Source organism: Netta rufina (genome assembly GCF_964035555.1).
Source record: "Netta rufina genome assembly, chromosome: 4".
Taxonomy (NCBI): Eukaryota; Metazoa; Chordata; class Aves; order Anseriformes; family Anatidae; genus Netta; species Netta rufina.
The window spans coordinates 41,189,653-41,210,866 of NC_140127.1; the positions used below are offsets into that span (position 1 = coordinate 41,189,653).

At 35.4% G+C, this 21,214-nt stretch overlaps 1 protein-coding gene across 1 annotated transcript in view; it reads left to right on the forward strand.

Moving 5' to 3' along the window:
* Nucleotides 1–21,214, forward strand: part of SCLT1 (sodium channel and clathrin linker 1) — a 45,041-nt gene that overhangs the window by 19,475 nt on the left and 4,352 nt on the right. The window contains exons 14-20 of the mRNA XM_084286422.1: nucleotides 2,194–2,265; nucleotides 4,204–4,278; nucleotides 4,793–4,938; nucleotides 6,252–6,444; nucleotides 7,760–7,956; nucleotides 17,889–17,967; nucleotides 19,061–19,156. Coding sequence (XP_084142548.1) covers nucleotides 2,194–2,265; nucleotides 4,204–4,278; nucleotides 4,793–4,938; nucleotides 6,252–6,444; nucleotides 7,760–7,956; nucleotides 17,889–17,967; nucleotides 19,061–19,156 — 858 coding nt within the window. The remainder of the gene's footprint in view (nucleotides 1–2,193; nucleotides 2,266–4,203; nucleotides 4,279–4,792; nucleotides 4,939–6,251; nucleotides 6,445–7,759; nucleotides 7,957–17,888; nucleotides 17,968–19,060; nucleotides 19,157–21,214) is intronic.

Sequence of the window (21,214 nt, forward strand, 5' to 3'; positions counted from 1 at the left end):
GAGTTAAATCTGACATAATTATGTTTTATGAATATGCATATTATGCCTGATCAAATCAGCTGTTTTCTACAAGTATTTTGGTAATGTAGGTAGCAGGGGCAGCATACTGACAGGACTGTACTCTTCAGCTTTATCATCTAGATAAGTACTCTTCCAACCCAAATGATATTGGTTTATCTCTCATGAACCAAAAGTGTTCCTGTCAATGCACATGCTGGTATAGAGAAGGTGAGGATGTAAAGATTGGCATCTATTTCAGAAATTCTATTAGCATGTTAACAGACACTAACATCTGTTAGTTGTATTGGTATCAATGTATTTAGTTTATGAATATATGGCCTCATCTAGGAAGTTCACAGAATCACAGAATTTCTAGGTTGGAAGAGACCTCAAGATCATCGAGTCCAACCTCTGACCTAACGCTAACAGTCCCCACTAAACCATTTCCCTAAGCTCTACATCTAAACATCTTTTAAAGACTTCCAGGGATGGTGACTCCACCACTTCCCTGGGCAGCCTGTTCCAATGTCTAACAACCCTTTCAGTAAAGAAGTTCTTCCTAACATCCAACCTAAAACTCCCCTGGCGCAACTTTAGCCCATTCCCCCTCGTCCTGTCACCGGGCACGTGGGAGAATAGACCAACCCCCACCTCGCTACAGCCTCCTTTAAGGTATCTGTAAAGAGCAAGTTACTGATGCTTATCAGTACAGTCAGATGATAGAAACTGTTGAGAGTTATACTGTCACTTTTTTGGCATCTCAGTACTTCAGAATATTCCTCTAGGCGAATAAGACTTCTACCAAGTACAGTTAATAGTAGAAGACTCAATATCACAGTTCGCTTCAAAACCAGCATTCGGTAGAGAAATGACTCTGAAGATTTTACAGTCTGTGTCCTTATGATTTTTATTCTTTTTATGAGTGGCTGAAAAATTGAAGCTCTTTTGATAACAGACTGTTCACAAAATTAGTTTTCTTTATGTTGTTTCCCATCTGTGATTAAAATGCATTTACCTGGAAGTTCTCAACAATTACCCACATGTCAAATAGACATGCTTTATTTTAAGGCAAACTCCAGAGGAAACAGAAGCTTGTTATATAAATATGTTAACAGTGTCTTTTATTTCAAGTAGGCAACAGTGTAAATCAATTACCTGGTTTGTAAGTTTTCAGTGGTGCCATTGATTGTGCTTCCTTTCACTGTCTTCACTATGACACAATGCATATGTTTATTGTTTAGGGATGAAAGGATTCTTTTTATTTCCACTCCTTTAATTTCTAGAGGTTTCAGAAACATACTATGTAAATTTTTGAAGCCTTTAAAATGAGGATGAAAGTGGTTTGTGCATTCCACTTGTTAAGTACCCAAAAGAACCACAAAAATTACATGGATTACTTAAAACTGCAGTATTTAATGTCATGCATGGTTTCAAGAAGGTGTGAGAGCTAAAGAGCAGGTAGGATAACCACTCAATCTAGTTATGACAACGCTTTACTCATAAGAATTTTGAAATTTAGAAATGTCTTTGTTCTTATTTTGACATAATCCCAGGAAAAGTGAATCTATCAAAAGCATTAAAAGTAAAATTTGAGAATATGCGTTGTCATGTTTCCCCAGGAGTTAACAAATATTTTTGAAAATACATGTTAAACAAGTTGCAGATATCTTGCACCTAGAGGACAGCAGCTTTCTGGCAGTCTTAACGATTTGTTTTGTAAGGCCTTGTTGTGATGTCTTTCTGCTTTTTTTCTAAACACCCTCAGTTAAAGTAATATGGATTGATAATAAGCATTCTTCTAACATTGATATAGAAAGATTTATCAGTTGTTTCAGTCTCATTATTTTTATATGTAAGCACGTATACACAATATATATTTCAGGCAGCTGCCTCAATTTTTGTCAGGGGAGGTTTGGATTGTACATCAGGAAGAATTTCTTCACGGAAAGGGTGGTTAGGCCTTGAATAGGTTACTGAGGGAGGTGGTAGAGTCACCATCCCCTGATGTATTGAAGAGACATGGGCATGGCACTAGAGATGTTGTTTAGTAGTGGACTAAAGGATGGACAGTTGGAACTGATGATCTCAAAGGTCTTTTACAACCTAAATAATTCTGTGATTCTCTATGTAAAAACAGGATGGAAAAATAGTTCACAGGATTTTTTTATTTCTTTTTTTTGGTTTTGATCACAGGTAGACTCTGCAAAGAAACAATATAACGTACAGATTTCTCGACTAACAGAAGAACTTTCAGCTCTCCAAATGGTATGGTCTTGACTTACAAAAGTATTTCTGATAGCAAAACATTTGAGACTTTTTTGTTGCTTATCAAGTTAAACACTAAATTCAAGTAGAAGTAAATCAATTAAAATCCAACATCTCATGATATTATTAGCTGTTTAGTGAAGAGAGATAATTCTTTCTTTTATACAAAGGTATCAGAGCTTTGATATTCTTATTTCTAGAATGGTGTTTATCTTTAGTATTACTTAGAAGTTACTAGTGATTGGTTCTCCATTTCCCCTCCCCTCCCCACAAAAAAAAAAAAGGATCATGACTGTTTTTATCTTTTTTTTGTGTTGTTTATGTTGCATACATTGGTCAATAATGGTAGGTTTGGGATACTTTTATTTTAGATTTTACTAGAAATACTTTGTTTGTAGGGTTGTCTGGAAGGGTTTGTGTATTTTTATTTATTTTTTTTATGGCCAGCAGTAATATTCTAAATTGCACGAGAAACTGTTGTTTCATCCCCAACAATCAAATAATTTGTGTGCATATATGGTGTACTAAGAGACACAAATACCATGTGATTCCTGTTTTGGAGAGGATCTCGGTGTAGATTTTGTAGTACTGGTGCACCACTTGCACCTAACAAAATACTTGTCTTTATCAATAACAACTTTCCTACAGCGCACACTGCTCATTTCTTCTACTGTACCTGTCTAGATTTGTCATAGGGCCAATGCAGAGAAATACAGGCAAATAAACGGATAGAGAGAATAGAATTGATACTATTTTTAGTTCTCTCCAGATACGTAGGTAGTGAGCTGGAGTCTGTGCTGAGTCTCTCAGGAAATTCATCTGTGAAGGAATGGCTCAGGGAACAGGAATAAGGTGGACTTTGCTGAACCAGAATGAGCTATCATAGGTGCTATTATATGTCTAATAGGACCTATTATAGTCATGGATCTGTACAGGTTTTCACAGTTTGTCTGATCAGAGGCAGTTTAGTCCTGCTGTGTAACCATTTCCTCGCTACCAGTATAGAGTACCTTCACAGCTCTTTTGTACAGTTTAGTTTGTGTAAAGGACAAGAAGCAAAAAAGGTAGATGATAGCACAGTGCACGGAATAGTTACGATTTATGAGTAATTATATAGGACTATGGTTTATTATAGTAGTACTTTACCCCTTGCATGTGCACAGTCATTAATACAACATTCAGTGCCTTTAATGTTGCTTAACAAAAGTGACTGTGTGTAGTGTCTCAACAGTCAGTGCAGCGATTCGAATGTAGGTATAAAGGATACTTTGCTTTGAAAATTCATCTTTAATGTGCAGATTTACTTTATGTGTATACAGTCGTATTTTACTTTTACTGAGAATCTTGCCTGGCTTTGCATGAAATAATAGGGTTCTGCAAATCTACCCATTTATTTGTGTAAGTTTATTCCTTGATTATTCTTGTTCTTATCATAGGTCACAAGCCTCTTTACAGTGAGGTTCTGTGCTCTGGAAAATACTTCCCATGTGGTGGCATTTCTTAAGTATCCCTGTTTCTTTCAGGGATAAATAAAGCAAGGAAAGCTGATTATTGCATATCTGTAGTTGCATATGTAGCAATAAAGTATACAAAAGTTGATAAAGTATACTAAGAGAAAGTGCATCACAATCATCATATTCATGAATCAACTTGGAACTTGTAACAACTGATGTGGGGGACTAAAAGAGTTTGGTTTTTATGCAGCTTTTTAAGGATTAAATTTATTTCTAAAAAGTTTCATTTGGCATGTTGTAGTCTATGTAGTGAATGACCAATCCTATAGAGAAAATAATGAACAGGTAAATACAATTGAATGCATACATACCTACAGCAAAAAATTACATTTGCAATGGTGGGTATTTGTCTTTGGCAGTTCTTGAATTTTTATTGTGAGTTATTTCTGATTAGATGTACTTAAAGTGACTTATTTTAAAACAGGAATGTGGTGAAAAACAGAGTCAAATTGAACGAGCCATTAGAGAAAAGCGAACAGTGGAAGAAGAACTTGAAAAAGTAAGGCAATTTTATGCATTTTTACATCATGTTTAAGATCTCTCTTCAGTAGGAAAAGATGTGTTAATTTTTTATGTTTCATGTTTTTCTCATATATTGGAATGAAGGACAGTTCTGTGACCCTTAAGTTTCTTACTTTTTGAGTAGTTTTTCTTAACTGTAAATACTCATGTCAGTATTCTAAGCTATTAATCTAGAAATCATTTTAAAGCTGTAATTCTAAACTGAAAAAGAGTATTCTTTGAAAAATGTAAAAAGTAAGGGAGAGGTACTTGAAAGAATCTTGGTACATAGTGCAGTTAAACTTAAGCTCAGTATACAAATGGATGAAAAAACTTTGAAAACCTTTTTGTTTTTTTTTTCTAAGTAGCAGCAACTCTAAAATTCGATGAAATTCAGTTTTGTTTTAAATCTGAAAAATAGGGCGTAATGAGGAGTAGCATTGTTGTCATTACTACGCTGTCAATCACCCCTGCAAGGTAAAGTTGATCTTACATGGAATTTTATTCTTCAGATTTACAGGGAAGACAGAGTACATGAATCTGACAATAGAAGACTAGAGCAACTGCATCAGAAGTACCTACTTGCAGAAACTACAAAAGGTGACCTTCAGCTGAGTCTACAGACAACACAAAATAAACTGAAACAGCTGGAAATGAAGTAAGTCATGGATGTTACAGAGACAGGAATGGAAAATAATGGAAATTATTTCTGACTAGCTGTTGATAGTGTGTTAGGTCTTTGTCGCATTTTCCATCAGTAGCAGGAATAGTATCAAGTTGCCATAATTCTGAAGCAAGGGTAATTATGAATCACTATAAAAGTATTAAGGGGGATAACAGACTATAGGATGAAAAGTTTTCTTTGCAAGACTAGAATTGCAAGCAGCTTTTTTTTTTTTTTTTACAAAATGATAAAAATTGGAGTACATTATTTGAAATCCTGACGTATTTCTTAATACTGTTTGTAGGAAAAGTTATGCTCTGAAATATTTGGGCAGAATTTATTACTTTATAAATTCATCTGCAATGTGGTATCTTCTAGTGCATGTGTAACACTCCATGTTTATGTAGCATACTGCATTTCAGGTCTGTGTTCAGAGAGCTAACGGATATTATCGTAATTCCAGTAATGTAATGGTAAACGACATGGTATAGTATACGTTTTTAGATCAGGTTGTTCTCAGAATAAAAAGTGTAGGATTCTCTGTAAGTTATTTATGATCTTCAATGATCATAAATTCTCTCTCTTCTCCAGAGCAATCATTTGGGAATCTAGAAATGTGTTTAAAATGAGAATCTACTGTTCCACGTTGCCATTTTACTGAGATTGCTAGAATGTTAGATTGCTGTTATGAATTCCCTAGACTTGATAAAATACTATGCTGACTTGCACGTAGTCCTAGGTGTAAAGGCCATTAAACATACTGAGCTGATACAAGCTTTCAGGAAGAAACAGGGAGATGTATATACTGGCTCAGACCAAAATCTGTCCCAAATTTATGTATGTTCATGAGCACTGTCCAAATTAAATCATCTAAGGGAAACACTGATCACTAGTATAAGGTGACAGTGATACTTCACTGGAATGTTCTGACAGCATTCTGATAGTGATGGGCTGCTTAAAAATGTCCAAAGGTGACATCATATATTTATATGTTTAATTATCTCTCTTACTGTTACATGGATTACTTGAATCTTTCATCTACAATATAGTGTGATAGTGAGTTCTATACCTGAAACATAACTGCATGAAGAACTTCCTTTTTCTGCCTTCACTTTGCTTCCTGATAGCCTCCTTTAACAGCAATAGAGGCAGTGTCCTACTAGACCAATTGCTCTATTAAGATTTTGTTGCTGTCTACAAACTTAGTGTCCCCTATCTTCGCACCATTGCAACTGCAGCAAAGTAGCATTATGAAACTGTAAAATGGATTCTCTTCTTGCGTTCAAACAAGACTTCTTCTCTTTCAGCTCTGAGGAAGAGAAATCTCGTTGCCAGGAAATTATCTGTAATTTGCAAAGCATTCTGGATTCAGAAAGAGAGAAGAGTGGTTTTGTCAGTGAACAAAGGTTAAAACTTCAGCAAGAGAACGAACAATTGCAAAAAGAAATGGAAGGCTTGAGAAAACTAGCCGTAGAGGCTCAAAAAAAAGCTAAAATAAAGGTATGGTTTATGTGCTGTTTTTATTTTAATATAGGACTGATATTTACTTAATAAGGCAGCGTGTAAGGGAGTGAAAGTTTCAATGATGCTTCCTCTTTTCTGCTTACAAGTAATTTTGTTGTAGTGCTGTATCGTATGTCCTCATGATCTTGTGAGTAATTCAGCCTTGGCTAATTAGGTTGTATTTTAATGTGTTATTTTCAGCTTGGTAAGAGGATCCCAAATATTCTATGCTTTCATAAGGTAAATATTCCAAATAGTAACATATTTACCTTCAAGTGATTTTACCCATTCCAATTCCAGATCTTTATCTACTGTCTTCAATGTTAGGAATGTATTGACTCTCAGTACAGTGTTCCTCTGCTTGCGTATCTACCATCTTATCAAAGCAGTGTGTAGCTAACAAATTTATTAATGGTATGGTTGTCAAACATTAGTTCTGTTTTTTCTGGACAGAGAGTATTTTTCTGTGTGAATATTTGCAAGCAAGATACTTAGCTGAAAGACATGTTCTTTTTGAATATGTTTCATTTAATGTACCTGAACAGACTGCATGTGGGATAATGTATTAATAACTAATCTCAGCAGGTTCATTGTACCTTTTAGCTTCTGAAAGGAATAACAGCTTTGATTTGACATGCTTTCTAAATATATAGAGCTGATGCGTTCCCCGCTGCTCTTAACTCTGAGTATAAGGATACTGAAGGGATCTAAGAATCTACAGCAATGAAGCAGACTTGAGTAAACAGTTGTAGTTAATTATGAATGAGGGCCATCTCAAATCCTGGTACCGCTTTGTACCTCAAGATTAAAAAAAGTAATCAAATTAAAAAAAGAAATCTTATTCCAACTCTAGAACCTTTTAGTAAAGCGTGACAGGTAGCAGTTATAAAACAAATACTAGATCTTCATATGTCCCTAATCAGACCAAATTCCATTATAGTCAGTCACAGATAAGATTTGTTATTTGCCTCCCTTTTCCTCTAATGTGCAAAAGATTCTGGTTGCAGTTCAGAAAGTTCTAACACATTTTGGCTAGATGAGAAGAAAAAATATGTTCTGTGGAGAAAACACAAGGGAGAGTGATAAAGTTTATTTACAAAAATAAGCATACACAGCTCATTATCCTTTATTGTCAGTTGTACTATTTGCTTAAATTGGCTTTGGGAACATGCATCTATTTGAGTATATAATTACAAGTTTAATTATTGTATGTTACATGCTTTCAGCAAATGCTTATAAATTTAGCTCAAGAGTTTTTTAAAAAAAGAAGGAAGTGAGAGACTTGGTTGTATCCTATTGGTATTTTTTCCAGATAAGCACAATGGAGCATGAGCATGCTGTGAAAAAACACGGATATGAAGCTCGACTGAAGGAATTGGAAGACACCAGTCAAAAGTCTACTGCTGAACTTAGACGTTTGTTGGTAGCTCAGCAAAAAGCAACAAATCGATGGAAAGAAGAAACAAAAAGTCTTAGTGAAACTGCAGAAGCCAGGATCAGTAAGCTAAAGTAAGTGCAAATTTGTTGTTCCGGCAACTGTTATAGTTCTGGTAACCATTTGCTATGACAGTATGATGGTGGAAAGCAATGAAGGGCAAACCATCTAGAATAGATGATGTGCTTGTAGCAAATAAAAGAAAAAAATGTTGTCTTTAGAACATTTTAACTTAACCCTTTGTGAAGTTAGCAGCTAATCACTGAAGTTGAAATTTCACATCTCGTTGATGTGTATGAATTTTGGAATGACAAAAAGTAAATGGAATATGTTCTTTTTAATTTTCTCTTTCAGAATATAGCATTCTCAGTGTAGAAAAATAGCTTTGTATTATGAAAACTCCTATATTTATCACTATTCAGAGCAGTCTTCATCAAATCAGTTGTGGAATGAGTCTCTAGACTTGTAAAATAAGTTGAAAAAAGCATATTGGGAGACATATCTGATGTTCTCATCCAAGCACTTGGTTGTCATTAATGAGGATACAAATGAGTTTTTTGATTGCCTTAAGCAAAAATATGATATAAACTTTACTTTTCTCTTAATTCATACAGGTTGACAGGTAACTGGCTCATGCTTTTATTCCCAGCACAAAATATAAGAACATTTTCAATCTTGAGAGGCCATGACAAGGGCATCTCACACAGCAGACACATACTACATATCATTTCTAGAGGCTGGGCAATACAAACATGTATGGTGCCTGTGAGCCTATATACGAACAGGCAGCAGTTGGCTTAGAAAAATAAGAAGGTGAGTTATTGGAAATGAGTGAGTAGTGAAGGAAGCATCCCAGTGAAAAATAAGCTATTCTCAAGTCATGTTTGAAATAAATTCTACAAGCCTTTCTTTGTTTTAAACGCATACTGCTGTAGGTAGTGTTTGCTTCTACTTGTATACACAATATCCATTAAGATACATTACCAGTCAGTTTATGAAATAAGCAAATGTGACATCTGCTTTCATTTTGGTTTTCCTTTTCACTGTAAGGACACATTGCAAAGTGTTAAAATTTAAATTAATTTATCCATGCACAGTGGTTTTCTAGTGTCTTCCTTTTTTGATACTGCCTTCCTCCATCTAAGCTTCCTTGTGCATTTTTGGCTGGCAGGTAGCAGACAAACTGTGGCAAATTATGAGCTAACACACAATCATACACCCTTGCTGGCCAGGTAGGTGGTGTTTGTGGGGTATAGGAGGCGTATGGGAGGCCACATTTTCAACAGTCTTTCTCGAGAGGCAAAGATGTATGTTTGCTTTATTTGATGCCTAAGCTCAGGAGACTCTGTCAGTCAGATCAAGTTGCCTATAAAGTAGAGATTAATTAGCCTCATATTTTTATAGATCTTCTAAGTTTGTCTTCAAGATCTCCCTCTTTTCAAAATTGGTTGAAAACTGGAGGAACTTGAGACTGGTGCATGATTACTTCTAAACCAGGAAGCCTGATTTCATAAGTCTTGTTTCTTTGAATGGTTTGAGAAGATTATAATGTTATATGTACCTTTTAGAGAGGGCATTCAGTGGTCTTTAGAAGAAAAATCTGGGGCATGCAGCTTTGTTAATTTGAGAACTTTGAAATTACCTTTTTAACTTCAGCCATGTCAAGTTCCGGATGCACTCAAGTATATTTCTTCGTTCAGATTGATTTTAGAAGTTGCTTACTATTATGTTAACAAGGAAGCAAAGATTTTGCCATATTAAAATTGGAAACCTATGAATTCTAGCTTTTATTTCCTTTGGTGTAATCTGTAAATTTTTCATGTTCCATTCTAATGGTTTGCAACTTGTCAGCTTCAACCATAATGTTTCCAATATCCTTGTTGCAATTTTAAGTCAGATTTTTTAAGCATAGTTTGACATTTCTTAGTTGTCAGAATGCTTGTGGTGAAAGTAGAATTAGAACCAGGTTTCCCAACATGAGCAAGGAAATGTAACTTTCTGTTGTAGACTACATCTGCAGGTTTACCATACCACTACTCTAACTTGTTTTTCGAACTTCTGGGAGAAGAATGTGAATTTGGTCTCCAGTGAATTTTGCAAATAGCAGTGTCATATGTAGTATGCACAGTTAATCCCTTAGAAACTATTTTCTTATGTTTTTAAAGTGACCCACTGTCTATCATGACAAGTTGTACCTATCCTCTGTTCAAATAGAGGAATACTTATTGATGACCTTTCTGATTTAATTGAAGCTTCACTGGTCAACCTAGAAGCCCTTTTATTTTTAAAGTACTCCTTTTATAGTGGTTATAACAATTTTTGTAGTCATCTATGATGACTAGTTCAGTTTAAACTTTTTCAGATAGACCAAAAGCATGCTAAGTCCAATTAGAGCTAACACTTTGGCCTATTTTTCTAGATAAAAAAAGTCCTACGTAGTCCCTCTTGTCATTTTCACCTCTCCTAAGTAAGCAGGGTTTTTTTTTATGTTTTCAGTCCAGATATAGGCTGGATTTATTTTGCCTTTAAATATTCTGCATTTCGTGAAGATTACTAAACAGTGTTTGTTGTTTTTTTTTTAAAGCAAAAAGTGTCTTTCGGAAGAAATCATCACAGTGTTCATTGTGTCTGCAAGACACCAGGAGCTCTGCATATTAACTGACAGTCTTAGTGATACAGCTTCACTTTATGGCTGCATCTTTGTAATGCTTTTTTGACATCTATTTTAAATGCAGTAACTAGAGAAGAAAAATATTTTGTAGTGTTTCATGGTAAGGTAAATTTAAGCTGTTAAATTTGTAGTTTATTTGCTGTACATGAAACTAGAAAACTGCCATAGCTGAGCATCTATTTTCCTAACTGAGATTCAGAATATAATTCAGCAATTTCCAATTAAAAGGGAAAAATTGTGAACTTCCAAAGCAATTAAAATTGTCTGTGAAACAGCTGCTTTCCTTCATGAAGCTTTAATGCAAAGTGTTAAAATGTTGCAATAGTGGCCCAAAAGCTTTAGACCTTATTTATCTGCAGCAAAATGCTGACATAGAAAATATAACAGACAAGAGAGGAAGTCTGTTTTGTGAATCTGTATGAAAAATAGATATTAAATTTTCAAAATGCCCCTGTTTATGTGAGAGACTGCCTGTGTGGTATCATCTGGGAAACCCCTGCATTAATTTATCATTCTGTATCAGCAAATGCTGCCTGATCTGCAGAATAGAAAAAAAAGTTCATCTCATTATAAACTAAGTCTACCCTAAGCCCATCTGGTTCTCTGTCACTTTAGTAGGCATTTTGATGCAAAGTCTAAAAGCAAAGTCAGTTACATTTTAAGACGATTTTGTTGGTGATGCTTTTACATTTTTGTATAATCAAGAATCAGAATTTTTTATTGGAAAAGATTTGCTCTACCTAAGAAGGAGGCTGGCAACAGTGACAAGTTAATTCTCTGATAAAAGGTTGTAATTTAAAATTAAATAAGGAATTTCATCTAAATCTGTGCAGTGATGTTCTGATATTATGTTGACAAGTAGCTATGACAGTACCTATAAATAAATATTATCTAGGAAATTTAAAACCAGTTTATTTTTTATATATGTTACGTGCATTACCAGATACTTAATTATACAGCATAGAATGCAGTTGGTATGAAAACTAGCTCCTGAGCTGCACAGTAGAAGTTACTCAATGCAAAATCAAAGCTCATATTCTAAATTAATAATTATTTATTTTAATCTTACCGCAATAACTCTTGAATAAGCATTTTGTGTGCAAGTGCAGAATGGCAAATCACATCTTACCTTGTAGTGAACTAAAATAAAATTGCTGAGTTACTTAAAGAGCAAAACAGTTTTGCAGCCAATGCACTGATAGATTTATCATCAAGACCACTGACTAGTAGTGATACTTGCTAAACACAGCCTATTGAATTACAGGTTCTGTTTTGAATGTCCTCTTGAAGCTAATGCAGGGAGTCATACCAGGAAGTTTTATATCAGACTCCAAGTGAAAGGATGATGTTCACCCAGCTTTCCTATATACATGTCTTACTAAGTTTGTGGTTTTGAGAGGGTTAGTTAAGCTGTGAACTTTTAAGAAAAACTTAATATTTTCTTTAGAAATTTCATCTGTCTTGATTGGGCAGCAAGGGTATGAGCTTAGATAAAGATACTAACATAGACTTTTTGGGTTTCAGCATAGAACTCCCTAAGCATGTCATGTTTATTTAATATATTTTGAGAGCAGTGTGAGTCAAACCTTGGCAATTAATGAAGTTAATGTTTTATGTATCGGATTCATGTAAATGTATGGGCAAATACAGAGATTGTGTTGGTGACATAAAATTTCAGTTTTTAACAAGAATTACTACTCTTACAGCATAGTAATGTGCTTTACAAGTGCATGTTTTTCATGAAGTTATAAACTTCCTTAGAAAGTCATGCCCGTGTCTACTGGGGAGGCACATTACATAAAAGTGCTTAACATTGCATTCACCAGAAGTTTGCTGTTAGTGCAGCTCTCGAGCCCTAACAGGCATTGAGTCAGCGTCCCATTTAGTGTAGGTGTTTCCCATTCCTCTGCGTTAAATTCATGATCTGTTGCTTGTTTTGGTCTCTCCTCATTACTTTCATTTTCCATGTGAAAGTGTCTGAAACATTTTGGCTTCTTTACTAACTTCCTGGCAACAGCTGCTTGCTTTTCCATATTCTATGCTGCTTGTTTGTTGTCTTTCAGTGTGTTGTGTTTTATTTGCGAAGTATAATATATATACATAAAGGAAACATTAAATAAATGTTTTTAAGAAACAAAGCAACATCAGAGAACATTAGTTGACTTTTAATTTTTTTAAATTGAAAAGTAAATTTTCAAGCTCCAATAGTAGAGCAAAGTGATTTTTTAAATAGCACGAGAAGCTAGTAACTCAGTGAAAAAAATGTAGATAAAAATGTTAGTGAGTCAATACTTTTAAGCTTCGCTGAAAATTACTCAGTGCTTTCTTGGGCACTTGGGTCTCGGTGTAAGTTAAACACATAATCGTTGCCTGTGAAACTGAATTTGGAATAAAAACAGTGCTGAAACACTAGGCAATGAATTGAATACTTGTAGACTACATTCCACCATTTTATTCAGAAAAGTACAATATATTCTTCATATATGAGACAAAATTGTCTTCCTTCTAAGCATCTTAAGATGCTGTACATTTTTAGAAGGATTTACTGGTAATAGACCTTACCTTCATCTCATTATAAGGGCAAAGAACCAGGATTACTTTGATATACATGTGCCAAAAGGCAATCTTGAAGGTAACTAGGAAGGTCAGTGCTTCTTGCAGCATAGGTCATACTTCCAAATAAAAACGCTACTCTTGGCAGCATGACTTGTGACTAGTCTTTACCCTTTTTATTCCTGCAAAGCATCTAGTCTTTCAGACTATGAAATGAAGCTGTTCTGTGTCTTGATTGCATCAATTTTAGATGTACTATGAGTTTTAATGACATTTACTAAAGTGAACTTAAACTACAGTGAGATTATGAAAAGGACGGCAGCTATGTACAATTATAGAATAGTCATTCCAGTAATTACTGTTAAAAGTTTTAAAAAAGAAAGTGGTACAGTGTTCATATTTAAAGATAAGTTGTCCAAAGGCTTTTGCTGTTGAATTTTTGTTTGTTTTTTTCTATATATATGTATGTTTAAAAAAAAAATTGTCTATGTCTTTATATATTTATGTATATATAAATACATATAAAAATCTCTCACCTTCAGAGTACTGGGGCTGCGTTTTAGATTTGTGACCAGAACCATGTTGATAATGCAGTGATGCTTCAGCTATTGACAAACAATGCTTATGCAGTGCGAAAGCCTCTGTTTCTCATGCTGCCACCCCAGTGAGTATGCTGGAGGTGGGCAAGAAGTAGAGAGGGGAGGTAGTTGGGAAAGCTGGCCAAACTGGCCAAGGCGATAAAGTACAGGTGTTCCCCTGTACTCAGCTCTGGTGAGGCCGCACCTCGAGTACTGTGTTCAGTTTTGGGCCCCTCGCTACAAGAAGGACATCGAGGTGCTTGAGCGGGTGCAGAGAAGGGCGACGAAGCTGGTGAGGGGCCTGGAGAACAAGTCCTACGAGGAGCGGCTGAGGGAGCTGGGCTTGTTCAGCCTGGAGAAGAGGAGGCTCAGGGGTGACCTTATCGCCCTTTTTAGGTACCTCAAGGGAGGCTGTAGCGAGGTGGGGGTTGGCCTGTTCTCCCACGTGCCTGGTGACAGGACGAGGGGGAATGGGCTTAAGTTGAGCCAGGGGAGTTTTAGGTTAGATGTTAGGAAGAACTTCTTCACTGAAAGGGTTGTTAGACATTGGAACAGGCTGCCCAGGGAAGTGGTGGAGTCACCATCCCTGGAAGTCTTCAAAAGACGTTTAGATGTAGAGCTTAGGGATATGGTTTAGTGGAGGGCTGTTAGCGTTAGGTTGGAGGTTGGACTCGATGACCTTGAGGTCTCTTCCAACCTAGAAATTCTGTGATTCTGTGATTCTGTGATAAACCATTCATAATAATCTAATTCTCAGAAATTAAACTGGATGAAGGATTTTCCAAAGTAGGTGGGTGTTCCTCTTTTGGTGGTGAGTGATTGCTTTTGCTTTTTTTCCTTTCAGTTGCTAAACTCTTTTACCTGAATCCATGACATTTTTCAGTTCCCTTCTAACCCTGTCCCTCATTCTGCTGGAGTCCATGTATGTAGGATTTTGTAAGAAACAGAGACAGCTTTTTTTGTTTTTCATCACAGGATGTAGAGCTTACAGTTTTACATCTGTAGATCACAACTCCAAGATCACTGTCAGTTTGGCCATATCTTGGGGGGAAAGGTACTGGCTAGAACTGTTCTTATTACCCTACAGCATTGTGAATAAGGCTATATGGTTCTTCATATTTAATCTGAGAAGAATAAATGGCAGCAAAGTTAGAAAATGAAGCCACCAATACCAAGATAATGTTATGAAATTTATGAATGGAAGGAAACAAACCTCAGTAAGAAGAGAACGCAGGCTAGATCGAGAAGGTGTAAGAGAGAAAGTTCTGACAACAGAATTTAAGCAAAAACAGGGTAATCAAATCTGTAAGCAGTTACTAAAAGAAAATGCAAATGAAAGTCAGTACACAAATTTTAAAGGGGGGTGGGAGGGAAAATTATTCATTCATTGTTTAAAGTCCAGTGCTGGGCCTTGAGTGGGCTGTATTTACGCTAATGAGGTTAAACAAGGGAAGAAAGAGGTCATAAGACAAGCTGTAGTAGATGGTTAATCCCTTGTAATTCACCTATTGGTATTTTTCATTCTTTTTAAGTTCTAACCCTGAGAATGAGGAAAAAAGAATTGGGGTAAACTGAAATTTGGCAGATAAGCAGTGGCTACATGTACTCACTAAGCAGAATCCTCACCAGTGGTCAATACAAGGAGCACATACTTGTTGAACATAATTCTGTTCTGGACCAGAGGTCAGAACAAGATTCACAGAGAAAATTGAAATGTTATATTCAGTCAAACGACTGTATTATCAATAGAATGACCTTCAGTGCAGTGTAACATGAAAACTGCAGATGGTATGAATATGGATCTTGTAACTTGAAAACTTTACAGGAAATTTACACTTCTGTCAACTTTGCAGTGAATTGCAGTGAATCTTTGGTCTCAGACTCGTGATTGTTTAGTTAAGGTACAAATAAGTCTGATTAGGGGTGGTAACATATATATAATTCTGTTCTCTTCTTAGAAAACTCTTAGAAACTTAGAAAAGAAAACTCTTCTTAGAAGAGAATAAACTGAATCTAAGAGAACAATCAGCACATAAGATAGTTTATAAACATTGGCTTAAATAATAGGGTAAGTACTTCAAAAATGGTTGCCTTGTAAAAAATCATTTAAGTTAATTCAAAAATCTTAACTCTCCTCAAAGGAAAGTGTTAAATTTAAATACTAATACGTAGTATGAAAAAATAGCACATTTGTAACGTTAGCTATCTGCCACTATTGTCTAGTAGTAATGTATGTCATTTTGGGAAAAAAAAAAAAACACATTTGTTGTAAAATTAACTAGAATTATAATCATCACTACTTAAAATGGAATTCTTGCCATATTGTTTCTAAATTTAAATAATGTGCTTAGCTTAAGTCATAACTTTCTTCTTACCTTATTGCAGCTATTTTGTGTGTCTTTGTTCCAATTTCTGTTTCTGAAACATTTCTGTATCATAGTTAAGAGTTTCTGACTCATCTGTAGCTGTGCGTCTTTATTGGAGTTCTCAGATTTATCTTTTCTATATTTGAAAAGAATCTACCTCTGAGGAACCTTTTTTCTTTTTTTTGGTCTGTGTATGAAGTGTTGGCCAGAGCCACTTTCTCCTTCTCCCCATATCCTGTACAGTACACTGAGTGAATTGCACAGCATCTTGAGATGAAGAAGTTTCCTCCATTTCCAAAACATTATTCTTGGCTGCACTTCTGTAATGTTTGGCAGCCATAACTGCTTATTTTAAGATGTTCATTAAAGAAAAAAATTAACAGGATGAGAGACAGCTGCAGGTACTGGCAGTATACAAAATTCATAATTAGTAAGACTAACTGAAGCATATTATAGTATAACTCAACCAAAAAAACATCTGGCACATGCTATATTTGTCATATGAGAGCTCCGCAGAATGTACTTGCTACAGCTGGTGAATTTATCACCCGTCTGCCAAAATACTAAAAGCTCACCTTTTGTTTCCTACTCACTTAACAAAGACAATATGCCATAGAGACTGATTTGATTATTCAGCAGTTGGAGTTACCACTGAATTTTAATATTAAAATCTCATAATATGTATTAGGGGGAGGGTCAACAATCAGAACAAATCAACTGTCTGTCCTGACAGCTGTCATATTTCCTTATACTTACAAGGTTAAACTGTTTGCTTCCCAAACATGTTCAGTGTGATGTAATTACAAAATAATTTCTTGATATACAGCTGTACCTGAGCATACAAACTCCATTTATGGTCTGTGCTGCTAAGAATGCTAATTCCACACCACAGAACAAAGAGAGGAGACTGATTGTTTTCACTAGTAAGAATTCTTAGTATTGAAAATTAATTTTTAGATACTCTCCTTAAGATGACGAAGCATAGAGATGGTTTGTCACAATTTGATAGTTCTGTATTGTCAAAGCCTTTTTTATTAGTATAGTTAAATTTGACCATAAGCAGTTCACACATCGTAAGCTGTAGCGTTTGAATAGTTTATTTTGAAAAGGTATGTATGAAAAAATGTGAATTGTGTGAAATTTTTGTATTGCTAACAAAATGGCTTATAAAAAATGAACTTTAAGACAGTTTTCAAAAAACAGCTGTTCGTTAGGACTTGTATACTGAAAATGGCTCGTTTTGGTGCATAATATTAATTGAATTATTAATATTAATTGCATTATTAATTAATAATTATTATTTTATCTTCACTACTATGCAAAGTTAGGATCAGTAAAACTCATGTGGTATAATAGTAAAAAGACCACTTTGAAGAAGGGAATGTATTCCTTATGAAATGTTGCATTGTTGTCTGTCACACAAAGCACAGAAGGATTTGAGTTTTGTACTTCAAAGTATCTTCAAAAATGTCCATATTGAAGTCTGATTATAAAACACTCATTAGAATTTTAATCTAAGAATTAAATGCACTGGGCAAATTCATAGCGTATTTGATAATATGCCTGTAAAATAAGATAAACAGCAGGAAAGCCCTGTAAATTGTTGAATGCTTGTGACAAAGTTATTTTAATTCTAACTAACACATTTAATTCCTCTGCCATTACAGTTGTGAATACACATTCTGTTTGTAGTGCTTTTGAAATTAATGTGTTAAGAGCAACGCTGTAATTAAAAATATGCCACAAGCCCATACAATGCAAGAAACAGCCTTTGAGATCATGTTCTGATAACTGATGCACTACTTTGTGTTAATCAGCATCTTTCTTCTGATTAATAGAAGTGAGCTGAGTCAACAAAAACTTCGTACCCAGGAGCTCATTTCTCAGCTGGAAATGGCAAATGAAAAGGTAATTGAGGTAAGATATTGGCCGATAATGACCACTCCTTTCAGTTACAACAGAATGCAGATACACTAGGATCTTAACAGAAACCCATTTAGATGAGTTATGTTTCTGTTTTTTGTTTGTTTGTTTGTTTGTTTAAAAAAAAAGGATTTTTGACAGGAGTAGACATAGCTTGAAAACACCATTGTTTCTGCTGACTGTTGCGTTCAAATGACAGGAAGACAAATTAACTTTACTCTCAAATTATTAGGAAAGGTAGAGAGATTATCTCTCTTGGTTAATAATCTGGTAATTTTATACAGTTCAGGAAATGTTTGTGAAGAAACTTAGGCCTACGTCTGCATATCTCTAAAAAGGAGGATGCATTGTGTTATGGATAATGTAGCATATGCAGAGAGATCAGTTTTTCAGCATACTATATGTATAGTAGAATGTACACTTTATGTGTACATATGCATACAGATAAAAGCATTATTCATTAAAAATTAAGGCCATGGCTGTTTTGGAATGTGCATTGTTCAATAATTAACGGTCACTTTAGAAAACAGCTACCCTGTCAGTCTGCTTCATAAATCTGGGATAATATCCAGTTCTGGCTAGGATGAATCCTTGTGTGTTGTTTTTTGTAGTGCTGTATTATTTGGAGGAGAAAAATGGAGTTAAGGTGGGAATAGATTTTTGAAACTAATGTTAAAGAATGGTAAAGAAAGGCTTTATACATACCGTTTGATGAAGGGAACAGAAGGCAGCTGTAGCAAGATTAATACCATATGTATATTATTTTTTCCCTTTGAATATAGCTAAAATATTTATATTGTAAGATAGTGTAAATTAAATTATCTGGATTGAAATGCCAGCTTTGTGTCTTACTTCAAATGGTGAAATGAATAAAACTTCCTCTTAAGATTGCTGTGATTGGAAAAGTGATAGAATGTCATATTTGAGCTGGAAACTGTCTGTAATGTGTCAAAAGTGTGTCTTGAGTGTTATTATATGTGGTAAACAGCTCCACTTAAATTCCTCTTGCTTTAAGCTTTTCACTGCAATAGGTATGGATCCAGTAAAGAGAACTTTACATTTGTAACAAGGTACTTCGTTTCCACAGGATGAAAAATTAATGATAGAGTATCGAGAATACATCAATAGGCTTCAAAAGCGACTAAGCCAGGCAGAACAGAGGGCAGCGACTGCATCACAAAAGGTACAAAACTATAACAGTTCTCTAACTACAAAAATCTCATTGAATATTGCAAAAATACTCACTTCATGTTATTCCCAAGGCAGAGGTGATCTTCTGTATTCAGTATTACTAAAGTAATTTGAACAGCAATCTTGTATTTTGAATGTGTCATCACAAAACTGATGCATGTTTGATTAAATGCTGCTTTCTGAGAGGATGCTTAACTGATGATGTAGATTTGTTTATGGAAACAAATTTTACACTTGTGGTTCAGTGTGTGAATGAAGGTAGATTGTTTCCATATTCTGCTATATAGAAATGGCAGCAAGTTTAAAAAAAAAAAAAAAAAAAAAAACTCCTTAAATAATTTCTGCTCTTGTTTACATAAGCAGGCTTGTTTTTGTAGCTTGGTGTAACCTGCTGCAGCAGCTGGAAGTGATGGCTTCATGAAACACAGAAGTACCTAACTCCTGGCGAGTCTCTGTCTGAGAACAGAGCACTGCTTTGAAACAAAGCATGTCTTGAGTTGCTGGGTAGAGAACAGCATTTATAAAAATGTTAAGCAGCACAGCTGTTTTGTGGGTATTTTGTTTGGTGTGGTTTTTTGGCCAGCTTCCTGCTCTAATTCATTGCATGGCTGCATGAATAGCGTGGGGAAATCTTGTGCAGTGAGTGCAGGACAGAACTGATGGTGTGGACCTGTTCATCAGACTGCAACCTTGCGAACCTGGCATGTTGTGTGAACTCCAGAGGTTGTTAATTTCTTGTCTGCTCATCTGCATTTTCATTAGTCCAGTAGCAATAACCCCAAGGACTGTTGGAAAAGTACACACCCCTGCAGTTGTCATAAGTTACATATAATAGATATAATTAAGTCCTGTGATGTCAAAAGTACTGAAAGTTACGCAGACAGCATAAGAAATAACTTGGTTTTCTCCAGGCCATGGCAAGGGGGGAAGGCAGGGATGGTGCATGTAGCTCACTACCATAGTAAATATGCCTAGTATGTGTTTCAGTGGTCTGAAAGCTTCAGACATGTTGTGTCTGTTAGAGCTATTCGTATTCCTAAGACCTCTTTGTGCACCATTGTAATTACTTAATGAGCTGAATTTTTGCAGCCTTCTTTTCCAGTTCCCTTACAACTCAATTCCAACTTTGACCGGTATTCTTCAGTATTTTTGGACATAAGGGATATTGGGGGGAAAGGTGGAAAGTTACTGCTTATCTTCTGAGAAAATTTAGGCTATAGTTGTTTCAACCTTGTGCTACCTATAATTATATTCTCTGATGGACATCCCTTCAGCATTCTCTCCCCCTGCTATTTGAGCTGTATGTCTTGAAGCAAATGCTATGGAGGTCTCTCTATCGGGTTCACTTGTTTGCCAAGCATATCTGTTGCTCAAGTTTTGCCTATTAAAACATGATCCTTTTGCCTCCTAGTATGTGACTTAGTGACTTAGGAAACACTATTTGCTTTTTAATGTGGGTGACCCTGCATGAGTTGCAGAGAGGAAATGTTTGGTTAATCTAAATTGTCCAGTTAAGATAAATAGGGTTTTTTGTGTGTGTGTGTGTGTTTTTTGTGTTTTTTTTTTGTTTTGTTGTTTGTTTGTTTGTTTGTTTGTTTTCCAACAACAGTGAAAAAAACGAGCATCGCTGTCATAACATAAGTTATGTTTCCTGGCTGGAAATGCTCCCTGCCACAACAAAGTCTATATCCAGTTGGTAAAAATTTGCTCTGGAAGACCAATTTTTATTTTTTTTTAAACTTCTCTTTGTTACATGGATCTATTTATTTAGCTCTAATAGTTCTGATATGCTCTCTGCCTTAAAAAAAAAAAAAAAAAAAACATGGTCATACACCTTTCAAGGGAATACGTTCCTGGACTTAGTTACCCATATAGGAAGAGGTCCTGCTGCTCCAGAAAACATTGGTAACTAACAGTTCTGCACCAGTGTCCCAGAAAGATAACAAAGATTTGACAAGATGTTTATCAGCTGTATTGCTGTTCAGATCTTGCTGATAGTCTTTAGAACTGCCTTGCCCCTCCTCAGGCTTGTCAGAGGTTACTGCTGGCA